The sequence below is a fragment of the Crocodylus siamensis genome, chromosome 11, assembly GCF_052110815.1.
Source record: "Crocodylus siamensis isolate JL-2025a chromosome 11, ASM5211081v1, whole genome shotgun sequence".
In the NCBI taxonomy this organism is placed as follows: Eukaryota; Metazoa; Chordata; order Crocodylia; family Crocodylidae; genus Crocodylus; species Crocodylus siamensis.
The window spans coordinates 52,134,889-52,157,139 of record NC_143405.1 but is presented as its reverse complement, the minus strand read 5'-3'; the positions used below and the strand labels follow the sequence as shown (position 1 = coordinate 52,157,139).

General features: G+C 45.8%; 3 protein-coding genes across 8 annotated transcripts; 2 read left to right on the top strand and 1 right to left on the bottom strand.

The window, feature by feature from the left end:
• Positions 1-452: 452 nt before the first annotated feature.
• Positions 453-8,606, top strand: TATDN2 (TatD DNase domain containing 2). Its single transcript, XM_090021977.1, has 6 exons — positions 453-635; positions 2,164-2,655; positions 3,914-4,828; positions 5,474-5,601; positions 6,934-7,117; positions 7,755-8,606. The coding sequence occupies exons 1-6, from the start codon at positions 498-500 to the stop codon at positions 7,893-7,895; spliced, it is 1,998 nt and encodes a 665-aa protein (XP_089878103.1). The 5' UTR covers positions 453-497; the 3' UTR covers positions 7,896-8,606.
• Positions 8,607-8,759: 153 nt separating this feature from the next.
• Positions 8,760-18,545, bottom strand: GHRL (ghrelin and obestatin prepropeptide). 6 transcript variants are annotated; one of them, XM_090021983.1, is made up of 6 exons: positions 18,412-18,545; positions 17,607-17,680; positions 13,261-13,404; positions 12,736-12,849; positions 12,083-12,191; positions 8,760-10,082 (listed from the first exon to the last, which is right to left on the bottom strand). In XM_090021983.1, the coding sequence occupies exons 3-6, from the start codon at positions 13,381-13,383 to the stop codon at positions 10,063-10,065; spliced, it is 366 nt and encodes a 121-aa protein (XP_089878109.1). In that variant the 5' UTR covers positions 13,384-13,404; positions 17,607-17,680; positions 18,412-18,545; the 3' UTR covers positions 8,760-10,062. The 6 variants fall into 6 exon arrangements, with proteins under 6 accessions (XP_089878109.1, XP_089878106.1, XP_089878112.1 ...); XM_090021980.1 differs by lacking the exon at positions 18,412-18,545 and adding an exon at positions 18,058-18,211; XM_090021986.1 differs by lacking the exon at positions 18,412-18,545 and adding an exon at positions 18,058-18,211 and having other exon boundaries at positions 12,736-12,846.
• Positions 18,368-21,580, top strand: RPL32 (ribosomal protein L32). Its single transcript, XM_090021979.1, has 4 exons — positions 18,368-18,507; positions 18,883-18,983; positions 19,222-19,403; positions 21,399-21,580. Exons 2-4 carry the CDS (start codon positions 18,888-18,890, stop codon positions 21,526-21,528), a joined length of 408 nt encoding a protein of 135 aa, XP_089878105.1. The 5' UTR covers positions 18,368-18,507; positions 18,883-18,887; the 3' UTR covers positions 21,529-21,580.
• The last annotated feature ends 671 nt before the right edge of the window (positions 21,581-22,251 follow it).

The following is a 22,251-nucleotide window of genomic DNA, read 5'->3' as shown; positions in this document are numbered from 1 at the left end:
CCACCTTTGCAATCCCCTATGCCTGATGAGTGCTGCCAGCACCCAAAACCTTACAAATAAAGACTTTTTTTTTTCTTTTTTGCAAATATCTAGTTGATCTAATAAGCGATATCACCTCTGCCACGGCTTTTAATTCCTACAGCCTTCGCTATGCTGTCATGAGCCTTCTGCGGCCCGTCCCTGGAGCAGGCTGGAGTTCCCCAAACACGGCAGGGAATGGGAAGCGGAAAGCGCCCGGCACGAGGCGTCTGCGAGCGGAGGCGAAATGTCGACCCGCGGTCACGGAGCGCAGCACGCGAGGGGACGCGTGACTGAACCGCACACCGAGGCCGCTCGGCAGCAGGCTGAGGCTGCATCTCTCACCCCGGGCGCGGGAGGGGCGGCCGTTGCCCCGCCCACCGCACGTGACCGCCCCCCTGCCCAACCCGGGGCCAGCGACCGCGCCCCGCCCCCCCCCGAGCGGAGCCGGAGCGCGAGCGCGAGCGCGAGGCGGCGGGATGGAGGGGCGGCGCGGGGCCCGCGGCTCGCCCAGCGCCCAGCGCAAGCGCGCCCGGCCCGGCGGCCCCGGGGAGCCCGCGGACGGCGGCAGCAGCGCCCCGCGATGGGGGCGGCCGAGCCGGGAGCGGGGCCCGCAGGTACTTGCCGCCCGCCCCGCGCCCAGCGCTGCTGCCGGCGGGCGGTTGCAGGGCCCGCGCTGCCCCCACGGGGCGGTCGTGCGGCGGGAGCCGAGAGCCGCCCGGATAGGTCGCTTCGGGCGTGTGTGTGTGTGTGTGTGTGTGCGCGCGCGTGTGTGTGTGTACACGTACACAGGAGCCGTGCGTGTGAGAGTGCATGCGCGCACACATATGGATGCTGCTGCATATACACGTATACATGCACCCGCGTGCATAAGTGTGTGTATGTAAGTGTCTGTATACACACACACACATACCCACATATACATACTGCACATACGTATATGTAGCGCGTGCGTGTGTGTGTATGTATGTATGTATGGGGGGGGGGTGACTTCCTCAGCAGTGCCTGGCAGTTGGGGATGGTTGTCTTCGGTGATCGTCACATCTGGGTGTCCAGAGAGGGCTGATGAGGTCTATCCCAGATGGGCAAACTCTGCTGCAGCTCAGACATGTTTCCCTGTGAGGAATGTGTGTGTGTGTGGTGCCACGCACATAATATGTGTGTGCATACATACACACATACTCACACACGTATATATAGTATATGGGTAATTATTTGGCTAAGTTCACCAGCTGCTAATGGGCTCAATACAACCATTTGGTGGGCTGGATCCGACCTGCAGGCTCTGTTTTGCCCACCATTGTGCTACAGTGTGTGTGTACACCTGAAAATACATACCTACATAGGCACGTGCATATGTGGCGCATGTGCATGTGGATAGGCATGTGCATGTGTGGCGTGTGTGCATGTGTATAGGCATGTGCATATGCATGGTGTGGGGGTGTGTACATGCGCATATATATACTATATGTGTGTACATGCAAATATACGCGTAGGGCGGGTATGTAGAGCACAAGCTTTTGTGGACCCAAGTTCACTTCATCAGATGCAGCGTTCCAAATAGTATCATTGTGGCTTCACTAGGACAAGCTAATTTAGAAACCCCGGTGGTGTTACCCCAAAGGCAAAACATGCTGAAGGAGATGGGAGTAACAGCCCCCTGGAGGAATGTGTAGCATGTAGTGGTCCCCTGAGTTTGCAGAAAGGAGCGAAATGAAAATGTAATGGGGAGAACTGGCTCCTAGGGATTTAATAAAAAGTTCTTCAAAAGTGTTTCGGCTAAAAAGAGTACATGGTGTATAGAGGGGCAATGGCGAGAAGTAATCCTCTTCCAGAGAGGTACTTCTGCTTTTGCCCACTAGGCTGGTTTTGCAGTTATCCAGAAGCCAAAAGGCTGCACATCTTTTTTCAGAAAAAGAAGCAGATTGTGATTTTTGTAGGTGTAGTCTCCAAACTATAGGTCTGGGGACGTTCCATCAGATGCCAGATCCATTAGCTTCCCTGAATTCACGTTAGTCACCTCTGTCATAAACTGAGAGGAATTCTTAGTCCAGTACTCCTCAATCATAAATGCTTTGTGATTGATAAAATGACTTGGTATTTAACGAACAACTGAGTAATATAGTTTTTTCATTTATTACACAGATTGAGAATAAATCCAAGGATGATGCAGACTGTAACTTGGCACCAAGGACTGAAAGTAAGGGTGCTTCAGAGGAAGAGGAGACTGTAAGTCACAGGAAAAAGAGAATGAGAGACCAAGGATCAACAGTAATATATCTTAAGGCTCTCCAGGGTGTGTTTGGGCAATTGATAAACCAACAGCCCAGAAGGGCAGCACCTCCATCAGATGAAGTTAAGACTGAAAGCCCTGACCATGGAAAAAAGCCTTGCCAGTTGGGTGGCAATTCAAGAAGCTTCTGTACAGCTCCAAGAGTTGAAGAAGACCAGCGTCTCCCACTAGATTTAGATGGACAGAAAACTGCCACAGATGAAAGTAGTTGTGCTAGGTCAGTTGTCATTTTGAGTGACCCCAGGAAAGAGCCTGTGACTTTCAAGAGGACGGTTATTGCAGAACCCCCTTCGAAGCTGGTATTTGTTGATGAGTCCTCTTCGAGTTCAGAAGATGGCCTTGAGGTGAGAGTGCACATGTTGAGCTGTGAAATAATGTTTCTTGAGTAAGACACATCGGCATGGGATTGGAGATATTGCTAGCTAAAATTTTAAATGAGCAAAATAAAAGTTCTGACAAAATAAAGAACTCTTTCAACAGGGTGCAATCTAATAAGTGACCACTGCTGAAAATGTGTCTCGATTTGTCCACTAGATAATAGTGCCACTAGGATAGAAATCAAGGGCTATATCCTCCATTTCCTCTATACATAAAGAATGTGACTGTAGAGACACTTATTTGACTCAGTACAGGTTTGGAAGGTAACCCTTGTTAGCATGCAGTGAAGTTTAGCTATGCTGCCATGTAATGCACAGAGTCCAGCATGCCTTAGTTGATACCCTGTCATATTATGTGTAATCCTGTAGTTAGTTGTCTTCTACATTAATGTAGTCTAAGCAATGTAGAAGTCTGAAATGCTGATTATGAAGATATAGACAACAAAGAGTTACGGTTGCGCAAAAGGCATCTTTTCTTAGTTTATCAGTTGCTGGATGAGTTAGTTATCTTCTGCTGGAAAAATTCCAGGCACCAGAGTAGCTGAACTCAAGGCAAAGTATACCTCTCTGCATTAGGCAGTGATAAGGTACAGTAGTTAAAGATTGTCAGTATATTTCAGTGCACAGTTGACAGCCCAGAGGTCACAAGTTTGAGGACATAGTGGAAGCGCTTGCAGCATGGCCCTATCAGGTTCCAGTGAATCTGTGAATTATGTTAAATACCTTGTTACAAGGACACAAGAAAGGAAAGAAGTTTCTGCTGCCCCTTTTTTACCCATTCTTCTAGGCCTCTACCCTAGATATGTTAGTCTACCCTGAAACTGATGTGCATATTGGAATTGCTGTGTTCTTGGTAAATTACAGCTATAATGTCTAAAAGGTCTATAAAGTTAAGTGTCTAAGGGCTCTGCTATGTGTTATGCATATTAATGCAGTTAACTGGTTAATCGTGCAATAAATTTGACTGGCCACACGTGCCAAGTAAGGCTGGCCATATGTGCAAAGTAATTATCATACAACTAATTGGTTAATTGCGCAATACGTTTAGACCAGCCACACATGCAAAGTAATCATCACAAAAAAATGTAACAATTCTATAGCTGATTTTTATCCAGCTTTAATCTGAATACATAGTGGGGCCCTAATTGATATTCTTGCAATTCACTGTCCACAAAATTAAGTTTATTTTGTTGATCTATTGTGATTTTTGCCTTTTGGTTTACAGTTTGAACAGCAAAAAATGCCAGAGAAGGACCCATCTGTAGGAAGCGATTGGTCTGATGTGGAAGATGTAGAATCTTTGGCCAGATTCTCCCAGGAGGATTCACTTCCACAGCTTAATAGTCCAAAAATTTTGGAGACTTCGCGAACTTTAAGTGATGATTTAACATATCCTACTAATGTGAATAGTTGCATGTTGGGTGACTCTGTCAGGCGCTGGACAATTAGTCCCAAAGCACCTGAGTGTTGTTCATTTTCAAGCCCCAGCCAGGATACTTCCTGTCTAACTGGCTCAGGTACCAATTCTCTCTGTGACATTTCTGTAGAACTTGCAACAAATGCTTCTTTCAATGTATCTGAAGATGTAGAGTCACCAGTTGAAGGTGGACATTGGAGATCACGTTCCTATGATTCTTCTGTGGTCTGCAGGGAAAGAAGTAGACGATCTAGGGAGGAAGTGGGATCCCGTGCTCCCATTGTCCGTAGAGTCCGACTGTCAGATTCTTTTAGTAATGAATACGTGAACAAGGAAGTGCCTGATAAGCTGCCCAAATATTTGGAGGAGGGCTTTGTTGATACCCATTGCCATCTGGATATGCTGTATTCCAAGCTGTCTTTTAAGGGGACCTTTGCAAAGTTTAGAGGGATTTACCACAGCTCCTTTCCCAAAGAATTTCAAGGCTGTATAACTGACTTCTGTGACCCTCGCACTCTGAGGGACTCTTTGTGGGAGGACTTGTTAAAAGAAGACATGGTTTGGGGAGCATTTGGCTGTCATCCACACTTTGCACGTTACTACACTGAATTTCACGAAAGAAGCCTCCTACAGGCCATGCGGCACCCTAAAGCTATTGCCTTTGGAGAAATGGGACTGGATTATTCTTATAAGTGTTCTACAGATGTATCCACGCAGCATAAAGTAAGGAGCTGAATTTCTAGTTTATTAAATTATTTGTGCTTATTTCTAAGTTCTGCCTGTGAATTTCAAGCCCTTTCTTCCCCATATATATGGTAGGATAGCTTTATAGCCTTACATTGCCTTTAGGGTAGGAGAAAACCATGATAGCGTTGTGTGAATTGGGCCATGAGTAAGATGCCAATACCTGGATATCTGGATAAAGTGCCCTATAACATAGCAGGGGAGCAACATGATTAAATGGACAACAGTGAAAATCAAGAACAATCAGTTTGCATCCCAGCTGCTTGTGCTTTCCTTAAGAAGCTTGGGCAGGTCAGGTAACACTTCTGCACCTCAGTTGTGCCATCTGTTAAATAAGGATGGCAGTTGTGGGGAAGCGTATCTGAAAGTGTAGATGTAACTTGGTTGGGTTCAGGGAATTTAAATTTCTATTAAAAGAACAGAATGATTGAAATTTCATCCACCCATTGCCATCATACCTCTGTGCCATCTCTGATAAGGTCCTGACTTAAAACGTAGATTTACTAGAAATCAACAGAGTTCAAGAAAGTGCTCCCTTCTGTCTCCCTGGCCTCCGTATTTTCTATTATAATAATTCCAGTAAAACTTTAGGCCGTCTTAATTCTGACTTTATTTTTTATTCAGGTATTTCAAAGGCAACTACAACTGGCGGTGTCCTTACGGAAACCTTTGGTAATACATTGCAGAGAGGCAGATGATGATCTGTTGAAGATCATGAAAAAGTTTGTGCCCAGTGACTACAAGATACACAGGTAGCTAGCTCTCTTCGCTATATTAAAAAACGCTGTTGATTCAGTATTGGTAATCATTAATACTGCCATGAATAAAATGACAATCAAATATGTAGAAATTTGACTAGGTTTTTAATAGGTTTTCTTCCCTCACTTACACAGAAGAATGTGACTTTGAGCGGGGAGTGGAAACTGAAAACAGAGTGAAAGTAAAAAAATCTGTGAGGAGAGGAAACATTTTTTTTCTCTAATCCATTTTGATTTTAGTAATTTTTAAATTAAGATATGTAGAAGTGATTTATTCCCTTTAGACTGGCGGGGTGGGAAAAATACAGTCTGTAGGCTGAATCCATTCTACCAACTGATTGTACCTGGTCCACAGGCAGGTGGCCACAAATTCACAGGATCCAGCCCATAGACAGCTAGTAGCTCCAGCTGCTGCATGGTGCTGGGTGGGCATAGCTGTTTCTGTAGTGCTGGTCAGGCTGGCAGGACTGCTTCTGCCCAGCACTGATACAGTAGTGTTAGCTGTGGACCTGGGCAGATGCCCTGATCCCCCACCAGGAACCCGCTGGCCATGTTCACAGCTGATGCTGGCACCTGCCAGGGGCTGCTTCCAGTGGGCTGGGTGGGTGCTAGCATAAGCTGTGGATGTGGCTGGCAGGTTCTGGGTGGGGTAGGGAACTGGGCATGCTGCAGCCCCAGTTCAGGTGGGAACATCCCAGTCCCCACCTGGAAACTGCTGGCCACATTCATAGCTGATGCCAGTGCCTGCCCAAGGCTGCTTCCACAACATCGGGAGGGTGCTGGCGTAAGCTGCGGATGCAGCCAGCAAGTTCTGGGTGGGGTGTGAATCGGGGCATGCTGCAGCTCTAGGCAGGGTGGGCATTGGGGTGTGCTGCAGCTCTGGGTGGGGTGGAGATCAGGTTGCAGGGTGAGGGCGAAGAGAGAGAGAGGGAGGGAGGGAGGGAGGGAGGGAAGTGTGGTCCTCTAGAGGATACCACCACTCATTTCAGTGCCCCTCCAGCCAAATAACGTTTCTTTAGAGCAATTGCATTTCTTTTATGCTAAAAAGTTTGCTTGGTTATTTTAAGAAAAAATCAAACTTGTACAAATCACAAATGCAACCAGAATTCTATTGCAGGGAATAGCAAAATGAGAAGTCTGTGGCTGATGGAATCCATTCCCCTGGAACACTGAGACTTGAAATGGGATTTATAGAATAAATACATAAACGCACAAACGGGATTCTTTGGATCCTTACTATGTAATCTTGTTTGGCCTCTCTGTCACCTTTTTTCAGAACTGACAGTTTTTACCTTGGAGAATAACCAACACTTTCTTAACCTTTAGGCACTGTTTTACTGGCAGTTACAATGTCTTGGAGCCATTACTAAAGCATTTCCCAAATCTTTCGGTGGGATTCACTGCATTGCTGACCTATTCATCTGCCGCTGAAGCAAGAGAGACTGTTAGGAAAATCCCTTTGAACAGAATAATTGTAGAAACAGATGCTCCATACTTCCTTCCAAGACAGGTAAGAATGTTTCTGTAAAATGCTCAGTAACTCTTCTCTCCAGTGTTGATTACAGGTCTTTCTGCCCTGTTGAGGCTGACTGATAGGACGTCTACAAACAAGCAGCTAGAAGCATGTGTAGGCCTATATTTTGCCCCTGGTTTCCAGAAAGTGTATGGCTGGGAAGGCAAATTTTAGCCTCTCTTGCCTGGTAGCTCCTTCTCTTTACAAATAGGACCTAACCCTCAGGTTTGAATTTGTAGACACTGTTGCATCCTAGATGCAGATTCCAGCAGGACCAAATCAGCCCATTGTCCATCTATGGTTGATGTACTGAACTTTGCACTGGTCGGTCAAACAGAACTTTAAAAATGGAAGTTCTGTCTTCTCTGCTGTCTTTTTAAGACAGGGATTTATTCCAGCCTCTTTGGCCTTTTGTGCTATTACGTGGATTAATTGTTGGCAGCTGCTTTTATGAAGCTCTGGGAAAAAGGCTGAACCAAAGCATCGAGCAGAATTTTGGAAAGACGCTTTCTGACAAGTGTCCAGGCCCAAATAAAAGGCTTAACATGAAGGTAACTCCTGATTAGTCTTGAGTATTGCAGAGTTGAAGCGATTCACTGTTCTTGACTCTGCCCTTTTTTTAATGTTTTTGCAGGTTCCCAAAAGCATGTGCCAGTATTCTCACCCAGGACTTGCCTTGCACACCGTGAGAGAGATCACCCATCTGAAAGGCCTACCACTCTCCCTCACCCTGGCTAATCTAAGGCAGAACACAAACAGCCTCTATGATGTCTAGGAAGGTGCTAGTTAAGGTAGAGAAGTCCTAGGTTGGGAAGACTGCTGTTAAACAGGGAGAAACTCTGAAGGCACACTTATATCGCACCCTGTGACTGTGATCCCAGTGGTGACAGTTAGCCCCTCCTGATTCGTCATATCCACTTGCCTTATAAGAGTTGCACATTTCTATTGATCCATGTCCTTTCACATCTCCATTTAATTTCCTGCTGGCTTACCTCCCCTTGGATCACACCCCCAGACAAGGTGCCAGTGTCTGTGAGATCAGTTTTCCTTGAGGTGAAGACAAGGAGAACTAGTGTTGGGAAATGTGGAATTTTATCCAGTTTTATAGGTATTGGTCCATTCAAAGGAGTTAAATAGCCATACACCATTCTTGACCTGAATGATTCAAGGACAGCTAGAGCCCAAAGGGTGAATGGGCATCAACCATAGCCTCTAAAAGCACCTAATTGCTGAGACTGTGCAGTAAAGAGAACATACTGAAACAGAGAATTTCATGCACAATTGTACTGTACCCTGTTCCTTGCACAACACAATGAAAATGCTGTACACAGTTAAGCTGGTGTTGTTTACGTATGGACCCCTTTCCTTGAAAGGTATAATGAAGAGCATGTGCTATAGGTACTAAATAAGCTTTTAAACCTATTTTTAGCAAAACTTTATGACTGCTAGAGCTGATCCACCTAAACATAACTTTATGGCTGCGGCGGGTTTTAATTTCAGGAGAAACGAAGCTTGGCTATACATTACAACAACCCTCTTTAACCTGACTTGTATTTTGTTTTGTGGAAACCCATCCCAAAGGTGGTTCTGTGGGGCTGCACTGTTGTGCCAAACTGTTGTGAAGACAAGTGCCTCTGTGAAAGAAGTGCCAAAAACCTTGATAAATACAGTTCTCAAACCAGGTTTTATTTGTAGAATTCTTTTTTTTTTTTTTTTTAACTATTTAATGTCAACTTTTATCTTTGCATTCAGAAGACTTTTTAACAAGGGGTAGTAACTTTTTAAATAATATTTGGAACTACAGTTGCAACTTTAAAAAAAAAATTAAATATTTAAAAATGTTAAATAAACATTTCTAAGAAAGACTGCAAAATCATTAGCATGGGTCTCTTATAAACTAAATGCATTTCTGTAAATTGGTTCTGCCTGTTTGCTCAGTCTCCATTCCAGGCAGGGATTCCAAACCCATCTCCGAACCCTGAAACGATGGTATGAAGGCAAGTTCCACTCCACCCCTCTGCTTCACAGATTTTCCATTCTGATGTTAACATCAATTAGGCACTTGCTTCCTGTTTTATATGAAGGTTTTGGAATATATGGGGGGGGTTTTAAGTATTCCTTTTAAAAGTATTGTTAAAGGCACATGGTCTCTCTTAAGTCAGCCAGTTGAGGGAAGAGTTGAGTGGGAAACCATCCTCCCTATTGCATGAGAGTATATCTCAGTGGTAGGGACTGCCTGCTCGTAGGGCAGCTCTCGCTCATGAATGTGCCTGGTGCATTCAAGGGAGGGACAGTTTATACCTTTTACACTGTGAAAATATAATTTGATGTTCTCTTTGTAGAACCATTAAGGGCACTAGTTTGTCTCTAATGAAAATGACAGCTAGAGTCTCACTAACTTCAAAAAAGGTGTGGGAGGGTGTGATGCCCTTTGAAACAGATGCATCAACAACAGAGTAAAGTGTCTTGGCTAACTGAGGGTTATTTTTATGTGCAGCTCCTCATTAAGCTGATGTGTATAGCAGAGACTGAAACTTGCATCTAGTTTCTTCACATAATCTTAGAAATGGCAAAAAATTACTGCAGTTTCAATACTACTTTTATTTTCTGCTGCAGAAGCATACACAGGCCTCCTCCCTCCCTTTGTAGAAAAGGTTCAAGTGACTTCCAAACACATCCTAGAACATTTGTGATACAATCAAGAAAAAAATAAAAGTAAAAACAACTTGGAAGTCAGGTGGCTGCTGGTTTTCTTTACCAAGTTATTTCATCTCTTGCCTCCCTCCCAAAAAGATCTGTTTTCACCCAAATGGTTTAAAAATGTAAATTATTCAGCCCCAGGCATCTGTTTTTTTAAAAGAATATTTTTCAGGTCCACAACTTGAAAGCAGAGTTTTGTTGTAATACGGTCATCATGTGCTGCTGGTGTCCTTCAACTCCTGTCAGTTATCCACTTGGATTTCTGAAAGGGCAAAGGGCAGAGATTTATTTTGCTTTTTATATTGTAATTCCCAGAAACCCAACCAAGATCTGGCTTCTGTCAATGTAGTCTTGTCAGAAGACGAAGGAGAGGAAGACACTGATTTGGGTTTGTGTATGCTTGCTGCTATGATAGTGGCAGACTTATGTATGAGACTTGGAAGATATAGGGCTTGAGAAGGGATTTGAAGGACAGTAAAAGTAGCTTTTCAGATCCATTTATAGGAGGTGTTGGCAAACAGTGAAAAGACATTTATAGTGAGAACAAACAACTGAGTGATGAAAGCTGGCATTGTTGGCAGAATAGGGGGTGAAGAGCCAACACAATAAGGATGAGTGGATGAGCAGGGAAAGGCAGAAATATGAAGGGTCTCAAACAAAAATAAGACGACTGATTTTGATGTGCTGGTATAGTCAGCCAATTTGCCTCTTTTGCATCCAAAATTTATTTTGTTTGCCTTTTACTGGTTTAAAAAAAAAGATACTGGCTGAAGGCATATGGGAATACTGTCTCTTTTCAAAAGTGGCTTGTGATTCATTTTTTTAAGTACTTTCATATTTTGGTCCCCAACATAAGGTTACTTAAAGCCTCCTTACTCAATTTCTGAAAAATAGGCTCTTTACAGGGTTTCATAGTGGACATCCAAAATGGCTATAGTGAAATCATAGTGTAAAGCAGAGGCAGGCAATGTTTTGGCCAGTGCCAAAAAAACTGCAATATCTACCCTGTAAGAGGCCAGAGTGCCAGCATGCCAGAAAAACAAAGCCGGGGCAGGAGGTACGTGGCAGGATACACTGCTTATTAATATAGTTAATGATTACAAAAGTTGCTTTTTTTTTTTCTTTTCTTTTTTCCGTAAATACTAGGTTTTCTAAAAATTCCAAACCTGGTGACAATGAATAAAATTTTATAAACTACCTTTGTTGTGTATTTTTTTTTGTTGAGCATGTTGTGATGAGAGAGAAAGAGGGAGGGAAAGAGAAAGGAGAGAAAAAATAGAAGATGAGGAGAGAGGAAAAATAGAGACTAGGAGAGCACTAACCACCTGGCGAGGAGTGGGGCAGGGTGGGTGGCGGTGGCCCTGGTGGTGCAGGGCAGGGGGGAGGCCCTATGGTGAATTCTGGGGTGGCTATATGCCCCCAAGCCCTTCCCAGCAGTGCCCCTGTGCCCTGGACTCCAGAGCCCCAGTGGTGGCTACACGCACCCCTCGCAGCAGAAGAGAGGCCCAAAGCAGCGCAACCCCAGGTCCCTCCCCATCCTCTCAGAGGTCTGGTGCACAGTGGTGGGGCTGGGGCAGTACAACCCTGGCCCCTCCACTGCCATCCATGCGGAGGCAGGCATGCATGCGTGCGCTGCCTCAGGCCCCTTCCCCAACTTGTGCCTCGAGGTGCACATGTAGTTGCCAACAGCAGAGCTGATGCCAGCACTCCGGAGCCATGGCTCCAGCTCTGTGTTGGCGGTGACTGCATGTGTGCCTCCAAATTTGCCTTAGGCCCCCCACCCCGCAGCCACCCCTCCAGTGCCACTTGGGCTGCCACCGCCCACCCCTCCCAGCACTGCCTGGGCCACACAGCCCACCACTCACAGCACTGCCTGGGCCACCACCACCTGCCCTGCACAGCTGAGCCCACCCCACTCTCACCAGCAGCATAGCCCCTCCACTAGGAAGAGGCTGGTGGTGCCCCTGCAACCAGCCCAGACTCTGGCTATCTGCTGCCAGCCATTGAGCGAGGCTGCTTGCAGCAGGGCTTGCAGCCTCCCAGCTGCCTGTTGGGAGCAGCCCAGGCTGCATGGCTGGCAGCAGCTGTCTAGAGTCCAGGTGGCTAGTGGTGTGCCAAGCAAAATGACCTCACATGCCATGCTCTGACGTGTGCCAGGGGCTGCCGATCCCTGGTGTAAAGGTTTAGTATCCCACAATAGGTAACAGCCTTTTGGCAAGCTTGCCTGGCAATCTTATCTTTCTCCAATGGTGCAGAAAGTACCTTTAGGGTCCCCTGTAAGAATGTCCTCTAAGATCCGTTCGAGCTCTTGTCCATACTCCTGGTACTGTCCTTCTGTTATCTTGACACCAATTTCAAAGGGGACATTGAACTAAAACAAAAACACCAAATTAAAAGAACGGCTTAACTGTTCCTTTTAAAGAGGGTTCAAATTCTTTCTGCTCTTGAGCGCACACAGATTGCATGCTATCTTCAAAAGAAGTACGGTAACTGAAGTGCCTGAAGGTTTGTCTTCTCCAAACATCAGCTTGTCCTGAAATAATTATTACTCACTTCCTGAGGAACAGGGATTGCTGTGGACAGCTGTTACAGGCAAACGCTGCCATGAAGTATGAGAGAAAACAATTCTACAGTAAAATATTAGGAATTCCACAGTGAAAATAAATATTGGTATTAAGTTAGTAGCAGGTTGCAGTTGGGTTTTTTTGCAAAATTTCTCAGCCTCTTCAGATTTTAAGATTATCAACAATTTAGTCCTGAGTGCTCGTTTTAACTGCTCAAACTGGCTATGAATATATGTTACCTTTCGTGACAAATTTCTATTGCATTTTGTGCTGTGTGATGATATAAAACAAAAAAAGCCACAATTCCACCCCACCTGCCCAGCCTCATTGAATCCATTGCAAAATACAGACCTTAACTTCGATTTCACTGCTGTCTCCCTTTGCCTGTTTTTCACCTGTATCCAAAACTCCTTCTGCGCCCCGGCGGTGTAATTTGGTGGTAGGCTTCTTAGCATCTTTTTGCTGCTGAAAAGTGTAAATTGTTTTTTTCCATAGACAAACCATTAGACCTGGGTCTGTGCTGGGAAACAACGCCTACAGTTTGCCACACAGGCTATTTCACTAGTGGAAGTTATTTTCCTCTGCCGTTGTTTTATCTTGGTTTAAATGGGGATAGACAGTGGCAAAATTATCAGAATCCTCTAGTTCTTTATTACTGCTGGAGACACTTCAGGGGCCCAATCTTCCAGGCGCAGATATAGCCTTAATGGTTCATGCTCATTTGCAATAAATCTCAAAGGCCTTATCCCCTGTGATGCTGAGGCAGATTGATGTTTTTTTCTGAGTATTGCTTTAACATAAAGTCATTTGGTTTCAAGTGGTAATTCTAGGGGAAAGTGGTTTGGATTAACAAGAGAAGAAAATTCTTAATTTTACCTGTGTCCTTGGGTATTCAGGGCTTAAAAAACTGGAGCCAGCCAGAGTAGTTTCTGTCCAGAGAATGCAGAAAAGGAGAATTCCCAGCAGAGCACTTCTGAGAAACATGATCGCCTTGGGCATGCGCTGAACCAAACCTGGGAACTTAACAAAGAGGAGAAGTTAAAGACTTTGCAGTGTCACTTGATTGCAGAATCTGGATACAGCTCCTCCAGTTTCTCCTGATTTGAATTAGGCATTGAACTGCCTGGAAAACCTAAGAGATTGATATTAAAGATATGAATAGAGAGAATCCCCCTTAAAAGTGAGGTTATTATTTTTTACTTAGAATGTTTTTTCTTACCCGTTTCACTTACCTTTCTTCCACAAGTGGAAAAATGACAGAACTGAAGATGGGACGGGAGAGAGGAAGTATACAAGAGAGGAGGTGGTGAGGGTGGAACCAGCCTGAAAGGTTGCTTGCCTAGATTTGGTTCACCAAATGGCAGTGTGGGGAGTTTTTCTATCACTGGAATATTTGTTTTGTTTTAAAGTGCCCCTTGAAATACAACCCAATACGTATTTGCAATTCCTTGGAAACTTGCTCTGCTTAGGTCATAACCAAATCAACAAAAAGTGGAATACAATGCATAGATCTGTCGCTGGATTAGCTTTCCCGGGGGATTAGATAGCAACTCTCTGAAACAAGATCCAGATGTTAAGAATATTCCGTTTGTTAATGCTGGTGAAATGATTGTGGCTTCAATTCTCCAAAGAATACTTTTCAATCAGTACCTGAACTGGCATAGCTCAGTAACGAAAGAGAGAAGTTAAGTTTATATGTGGCCTATTGTAGAAAATGTTTTCCTTCTGTTGTTTTGCTAAGTGGGGTTTTCCACCTTTTTTAAATTTCCCTTGTTAAAGACCTCAGGCTATAGTGGGGATTTTCAGCCATGATGTATGGCTTCCACATTTGCCAGATTGGACATTGGTTCAGGGAAGAAGAACAGAGAAGGAGTGAAAGTCTGGGACAGTTCTCCTGTGGACTCCCAGCTCAGCCAGAAAAGGGATTAGGAACCGCAGTGGAGGTAGCACACGCAGAGACGGGTGCTGATGATACAGCTACAGCCAACTGAGCAGAGTCAGAATTTGGGCAAGAGAACAAAGAATGAAATGCCTCTGGGGAGCCAGGACTTCAAATCTAATCTGAAAAAGAAACCAGCACTTCACACCCTTGTGGCAAAAAAAGCTTCATGATCTCTTCCTGAACAGTTCTCCTATGGACTACAGAAAGACCAGGGTGTTTTATCTTAAGAGAAGAGAGGAATAAGGAGGGACATAAGCATGTGATCTGAGGAAGGTAGATTGGGAAATTCTGCTCTCCGAGGTTTGCAAGACAGGAAAAAGTGGAAATTCATTGTTGTTTAAAAGTGAAAAAAGACAAAACCCTTCAATAAAAGAAATATTTCTTTTTCACACAAGATGCAGTTAAGCTGTGGAACTCACTGGTACAGGAAACCATTGATCACAGGAATAGAGGGGCATAAAACTGGAAGTGACCACCTGGGTCACTACCCAGCGTCCAAGAATTCAACCAGATTTAGCACTGTCTATTTCTAGGATTACAGGTTCTGACACAGACTCTTTGAATTTGATGGGAAATTGAGGGCAGGAAAAGCATCCTTTTTTAACAGGTGGGGCCAGCCATGGTCATACAAGCTTACCTGGAGCAGGGTGGGTAGGTCAGCTATTCAGAGAACAGCCCCTGAGCTACAGAAGAGGTGTAGGCACCAGACAGAACTCTGACTGAAGACAGGTACCCAGAGCGGTGAAGACAACAAAGGAGGAAAATGGAAAAAAATATAATTTTTGCCTATAATAAAAGCCTTGCATTGTATTAAAGTAAGGAATAACTTGTCTGGAACGCTGGGCAAAGTCCTTGTTATGTCCCTACAGCCATTACGTTCCTCTGGGTTAAGTACAAATAGTCAAAAAACCCAAGGCTGAATTGATTCAGTCTTCGTAGGTTAGTCTAAGCTGCAAAGATTGAACCAATAAGCAGATGAATAGACATTCACTTTTGATTCGGGAAATGCAGCCCACATGCCTGCAGTGGCTCAAGCCAGAAGCTTGTGGGGGGTGCTAGAGCATAGCTCTGGCACATAGTCAGCATGGGTTGTGTATTCGCCTCCTCTTCACGCACCCCCAAGATCTCTGGGATTTGCAGCCCAGAATCACAACAAGACTCTGCACAGTTGCTCATCATTCCCTCTTCCTGCTTCCAGCTGCCTCTGGGATTTGAACTAAAAGCTGTCGTTTGGCAAAACAGAGCTACAGAGAAATTTCAAAGCTAGAAAATGTTTGGTATTACAATATTTGTTTAAACAAATGGATTCAAATTTCCCTCTACTTCTTCACTTTTTGTTTCAGTGGAACAAAGGAGAGGAAATTAAACACAATGCAAAAAAAACCCACTCTCCTCTTTTACTTCATCTTGGAAGAAAGTTTGGAAACATCTAGGGAATGGAAAAGTTGGGGGAATCCCACTGCTTCAATTTTTGCATATGTAAGTTTGAAAAAACTGAAGTGTTAAGTGCTTGACACAATGATACAAGTCTTCCTTCCTTGGCAAACTTTTTCCTAGCTAGCAACACCAACTTCATTTTCCCCACAGCTCTGATGTTTCTCTGCATCAGAAATGAAGTTCCATCGTCCAGGTTTGTGCTGGTGAATTAGGGTGACTGATGCATGATCTTAAGACATAAGCCATTGAAACAGGAAGGGATTTTTAAATCAGGCTGTTTGGATTGTGTAGGCAGGGGGGAAGGAAGACCTCTGTTGTGTCAGGCACTTAACACTTCAGTTTTTTTCATACTTATACGTGGAAAAAAATGAAGCAGTGGGATTCCCCTCACTTTTTCATTCCCTAGATGTTTCCAAATTTTCTTGCAAGAGGAAGTAAAAGAGGAGAGTGTTGGGTTGTTTTGTTTTGTCTTGCATTGTGTTTTATCTCCTCTCCCCACTGGCACAAAAAGTGAAGAAATAGAGGAAAATCTGAATCCATTTGTTTAAACAAATACTGTCATGTCAAACATTTTCTAGCTTTGAAATTTCCCTGTAACTCTACTTTGCCAAACAACAGCTTTTAGTTCAGTGTTAACCATCCCCATCTGAAACCACTGAAGAGGAGTTTGTAAACGTGAGGTGAGAAGCTGTAACTGTAAGGCTGAATCCGTCACGTGCTGAACTTCAAGCACAATTTTAAGCTTGGTTAGCTGTAAAGCTTTGACTTGTGGAGAGGGGAGATGAATATCATGCCTGTATTTTGAATCCCTGAACTAGCAGCAATCTATAGAACGGTATAGGATGGTCTGGGGCCCAGTGCCCTGAGAAGGCACCTCACCTTATAGCTCCTAAAAAGTTTAGGTTAATTAGGACAGTTATTTTCACTTTCACGCTTGGGGCTGGAGTTGTTCTGCTGCTGTAGTGGACCGCAGACTGTTGGATGTTCTGGTTGTAGAGACCTTGCCTACTCTCTTTCGGATGCCCAGAACTGTTAAATCATTGCATGGCACCTATGGGACAAATAAGAGCGCACAGCTGCAATGCTGACAAGCTGCTGTTAATAGTATGTTTTCACTTTCAATTTGGGATGGGGCTGAAGAACTATCAGAGTTTTGAAGCAGGGAGTTTGAAATGCTCTTGCAAGCAGTGGCCTGGATGACTTCAGAGAGCTGCCTTGCAGACCTACTCTCCTGGTGAGCTGAGCCTGGTGGCAGGCACTGGAATGCTGTTAGGTGGGGAATGACAGGGTTCATGTCCCAAATTAGCCTGTTTTTGAACCAAGCACTTACTCCATCTGTACACCCGAGGAGCGAGGCAGAGATATGCTGAGTGTCTGCGGTTTGAAAAGAACCAGCTCACATTCAAACAAAGGTATTTTGAAAGGTGTGCAAAGATGCATATCATTTGAGTAAAGATCAGCCTCAGCTCAAGAATGGGAATGCTCTCTTTCAAAAAAAGGAATTATTTGTGATGTCACAGGAAATGTTGTTGATCTTAGATAGCTTTGTTCCTTTTTATACCAACGTATTCTGTTGCCACACAGGTAAGGAATGGGACATATTTGTGGGGCATGAATAAGCATAACATCCATTTGCAGCATCTTCTCTGAGCAACCGGGAAAGGATTAACAAAAGTCTGGTCTTTTTTTTCTTTTACCTTAGTACTGAAGAAATGTAAAGCAATCGTGAGAACTGGACTCAGCGGCCTTTTTGTTGTAAATCTTGCCAGATGCCTGGGCTGCACTTACTGTATTTTAGTCCAGGCATAGTACATTATGGTTAGGGAAAACACCAAGCACTTACCAGCAACCTCTAGTCCTCAAGTTGATCTCAGAAGACCTTCATTCACATTCAGGTGAAGAATATAAAATCATATTCTGACGAGACAACCCAAGTTGAAAATTGCATTAGATGAAATTTATCAAATTTTGTTCCTCTCTCCAAGGGTCCTGCCATGTGTTAGAAACCAGCCATAAAGTTGTCACACATTTTCAAGCACTAACTCTGTAGCGGCTGGCTCTTTTTATAGCTAGGTGACCATTTCATGGCAGGAGGATCATTACTTTGCACCATTTTGTGCGAGTCACCAGTCAATTGCACAATAGATGTCATGGGGAAGGGGCCCAAGACTCAGGCATGGCAGGTCGTTAGCTAGGGACTGAAGCCAGTACAGCACAAGGCATTGATTATGTCAAGAGTGACGTTTAAATCACGTCACTGTTAAAACAATTACGTCAAACACCCTTTAGCGTACCAACCCCTCCTGTCCGGAGCAGGGAGCGCAGGAGAACAGCGCACCCAGCCGGCTCCATGCCGCACCGTGCCATTAGGGGCTTCAGGTACTGGCAGCAGTACTGGCGGAACAGCTTCCGCCCCCTCCTGCGCCTGCGCAAAAATGGCTGTCGGTGCTTGAAGGCCGGGTCCTGGCAGCTTGGTATAACTTATCTACTGATATTGTAGGTGGGGGGAAACCTACGCGTGGCCGTGGCTAACACCAACCCTGCAGCAAACCGCCTGGAAGCTGCGCGTAGCTCTCCTGTTGCCTGGGGGCCGCGCGGCTGCCCACACTCCCGCCCCTCAGCTGCATGCTTCCCACGGCTGCACTGACCTGCCGGGACCCGCGGCAGAGTTCCCATCACGCCCCGCGGGCCGCCCCCTCCCTCTCTCCGCGCTGCCTGCCGCGGTAGGTGCAGCGCTGCAGGCGGTAAGTACAATCCGCCGCCATCCTGCGCCGGGGCCGCCCGCAGCCCGCTGCCGCCGCCTCCTCCGCGCTGCGGGCGGCACCCTCCGTTGCCGCCGCTCGGTATTGCCCGCAGCGGAGCCACGGGCTGGGCTGGGCTGGGCCAGGTAGCTCTGTGCTGCCCTACAGCGCATGCGCCCTGGTGCTAAATGTGGGGGCTGCGGGACACAGGCCCTGCAGAGCCCGGGCTATTTTGGGGGCCCCCTTAGCACCAGCGCTGCAGCTGCTAATGGGGAAGCTGCGGGACACGGGGCCCTGCAGAGGCTGGGCTAGGGTAGAGATTGGGGGTGCGGGCGGGGAAGTCCCTGGCCCGGCCTCACCCCTCTGGCCCCCCCACAGACACTATGCCTGCCCTCCGGCCGCTGGTGAAGCCTAAGATCGTCAAGAAGAGAACCAAGAAGTTCATCCGCCATCAGTCCGACCGCTATGTCAAGATCAAGGTAGGCCCGTCTCCCCCAAGAGTTGGTTCAGTCCCGGCAGAGCTTGCGCAGGGAGCTGTTGGATACTGAGTTAAAGCCCGGAAAACACCATGTGTGAAGGGGCGATTAAGAATCCCACTGGGGGATGGGGAATGGCTTGGCTCTGCAAAGAATTGAGTTTGCTCAATGTGCAGTTAAGGCCAGGCTGTTACATTGGGCCTGCTGTTGGGTCAAAACATTGTTCTCGTGTCGTTCCCAGCGCAACTGGCGTAAGCCGAGAGGTATCGACAACAGAGTCCGCAGGAGATTCAAGGGCCAGATCTTGATGCCCAACATTGGTTATGGTAGCAATAAGAAGACAAAGCACATGCTGCCCACTGGGTTCAGGAAGTTCCTGGTCCACAACGTCAAGGAGCTCGAAGTGCTGATGATGAGTAACAAGTAAATGAAGACAAGCTTTTGGCCCTGTTAAGAGGGGTGGGTGGTTGGTTGGCTAGATGCGCCTGTGCTGCTCGGTCTGTGGCAGTGGTCAGACCTGGAGGTTGGGGCCAGAGGTAGGTTGCCAGTTGGGGCAGGGGAGGAGTACAGTGAATGACCCAAGGTGTAGCAGCAGCTGAGTAAATGCTGGAGGGAGGGAGCTGCTCCCCTGCCTTCTATACAAGCTGGGCCCTGCTCTTACCTCCCTGTGCTGCACCTGACTCCAGGGAAGTAGTCTGTCATTACACAGTGTTTGGAGCCTACCCAGGAGTGGCAGCCCTGGGGCACTACCATGCTATAAACGCAGGGGACTTCAGCAGCAAGGCCCCTAGAGCCGAGTGTACTTGTCCAAGTATGCTGGACCTCCTTGCCCCCTTAGCATTTAACCTGGAGCAGAAAGCAGGAGACAGGCCTTGAAGGGTACTAAACCCGGTCCCTAACACCTCAGACTGCTGAGGAGCAGGCAGTCATTTCCCTGCTGCTATCATATCCACTTCAAGCTACTGTCCAGCCACAACTGAAGCATGGCTTCTGTCCATTTATACCCATAGTTCTTGGAAGCAGGCAAAATAATGACCAGAGAAGCCTTCAGTGTTAGGATAGAAAAATGGTGGCTAGTTGAAGGGGATGAGGGGGTCTTTGGTGGATTGACTTTGACAGATAGGTGGCCTGAAAGCAACAGAACTTGGTTGGATCACCCTGACTTGCTTCCTGTTGAGCTGTCTTAAGTACATTGAATAGTTCTAGTCAGCATGCATGGTCCTCTGCAGGAAAAAATAGAGATTGTATTTAAAGAGCTCTGTTTTCATTAGGTTTTGAAGATGGGTATTAATGAAGCAAATCACAATGGGGGAGTGTTGGGTAACATCTGAATTCAGGGTGTGATTTTTACAATGGGCTGAATTTCACTTCAGTGTTGCCTACAAACTGTGCTTTGAGAGAGAACAGTGCTAGAGATCAATTTTAATGTGGTCACTTTGACTGTCTGTCCTAGTGAGAAGCAAAGGACAGTAACTAAAGTTTCCTTTTGGAAGCATGCTTTTTCTTTAATTAAAAATGCAAAAGCAGTAGAGGCACTAATGTAAAATCTACTAGAAATAGGTTGTTTAACAAGTTCCATGAGACTTATACACAATAACTTCTTAATCTCCTAAATAGATGGGGTAATTCTAGCAGTACAGGACATGTTTTAATCCACACTTCTGCATATACCGCTATAGTGATAGTGAGCAGAAGACACTCACTGAACTGGGACTGTCTAGGGGAGGACAGACTCCTGGCTTAAGTCACCACTGATATAAATGGATACAACTCAGCAGTCTGTACTAGAGTTGTGCTTGCTTAGCCCAGCACTAGCCTGTGTTGATGGGTGTTCTGGGGGAAAAAGTGGGTTGCAAGATTTCAGAGGGTTGTGAACTGCAGATTGAGAAATGTTGATCCTGGGAAAATGCTGAGACCATGGCAGGGGGAAGGGTGCATGAGAGAGATGAGGCTAGGCTGGGTGTTTGCAGTGGCAGAGAGACGCTGCTCAGGGGGCAGAATAGGCTGTGACCAGGCTGCCTGGCAGGGCATGTTATGGTAGTCGCAGCCTAGGGCAGGGGCTGGCACAGGCCTCCCCTCCAGCTCACTCCATTGCTGCCTGCATGAGCTGGAGCTGCTGCAGTCACTGTACTCTGGCTCAAATGGGACTGGGGCAGCTGGGGACTCCCCCAGCAGGGCTGCAGCTTGGGAGTGAGGGCACCAGCAGGGCCAGGGCACACCATGAACCTTTGCAAATAGGTCCCAGTAGGAAAGAAGTTGAGAACCACTAGTCTACACTATACAAATACCGGCTGTTGCTAGCTGCAAGAATATTCTTGTTACTTAAGGCTTGAATTGGCTTTACTGTCTGTCATTAAGATATTAGTTATTGTGTAGATGAGCATTTGTGATGCTAGATTAACTTTTGTTATTGTGCAGGTCATACTGTGCAGAGATTGCGCATAACGTTTCCTCTAAGAACCGCAAGGTAATTGTGGAGAGAGCAGCGCAGCTTGCAATCAAGATCACCAATCCAAATGCCAGACTGCGCAGTGAGGAAAACGAATAAGTTGGCTCCTCTGTTAATGCAAATGTATTAATAAAATGTAAAAATACCCAAACTGTGGTGTGGGGTGGTTGAATGTCTCTATACTACTCAAACTAGAATGTTGATACTCCTTTCTATAACATCCTGGAAAATGAGACTGTAGCGAAAAGTATAAGTGATCGTCTACCTCAAGGTCACACTAGATTGCAGGGGAGGGGAAGGTACTCTCCTTCCCCTTTGTGATCCTATGTTTTGAAGCTGAGCAGGTCTTGGAGTTATTTTAACTGCACTAAAAAAATGGGCTTGTAAATGCACTTTCTTTGAGCCAGCTAATCCATTGTTGTGGAGGTGACTGCCTGCTGTAGTACTACCTGATGCTTGCTAAGGCTAACATGTGCAGTGGTGGAAATGCCTCTTCCTCTAGTAGAGCCTGTACTCTAGCAAAGCATGCTACATGGAGTCAAGCTTTCTAAGCTTAAATTCAACTTAAGAGATGCCCCTACCACTTCTACCACCACCCTGCTGCCAGGTAGAGGGAACCGGACATGAAACTCCAGTGTTTCTCTGCAGTAGCAAGAAGTTATCTGTATAGAACTCAGGAGCACACTGAAAAAAACAAAGTACTATACCACCAGACCACATACTGCATGTGCTGCTTTCAGTCCTTTTACATGCAGAGATTGCCTACCTTGTTTTATATTGCCTCCTCGGAGGGTTTTCTGAAGTGTGTTGTTTTTTCCCCTC

Coding starts and splice junctions, on each gene's coding strand:
- GHRL (XM_090021983.1), bottom strand. CDS start 13,383: ATGCCCAAGGCGATCATGTTTCTCAGAAGTGCTCTGCTGGGAATTCTC. Junction 12,192..12,735: donor GCAGTGAAATCGAAGTTAAG/GTCTGTATTTTG, acceptor TTTTTGTTTTAG/TTCAATGTCCCCTTTGAAAT. Junction 10,083..12,082: donor TCTTACAGGGGACCCTAAAG/GTACTTTCTGCA, acceptor TTGCCCTTTCAG/AAATCCAAGTGGATAACTGA.
- TATDN2 (XM_090021977.1), top strand. CDS start 498: ATGGAGGGGCGGCGCGGGGCCCGCGGCTCGCCCAGCGCCCAGCGCAAG. Junction 636..2,163: donor GCCGGGAGCGGGGCCCGCAG/GTACTTGCCGCC, acceptor TTTATTACACAG/ATTGAGAATAAATCCAAGGA. Junction 4,829..5,473: donor ATGTATCCACGCAGCATAAA/GTAAGGAGCTGA, acceptor TTTTTTATTCAG/GTATTTCAAAGGCAACTACA.
- RPL32 (XM_090021979.1), top strand. CDS start 18,888: ATGCCTGCCCTCCGGCCGCTGGTGAAGCCTAAGATCGTCAAGAAGAGA. Junction 18,984..19,221: donor ACCGCTATGTCAAGATCAAG/GTAGGCCCGTCT, acceptor TGTCGTTCCCAG/CGCAACTGGCGTAAGCCGAG. Junction 19,404..21,398: donor GTGCTGATGATGAGTAACAA/GTAAATGAAGAC, acceptor GTTATTGTGCAG/GTCATACTGTGCAGAGATTG.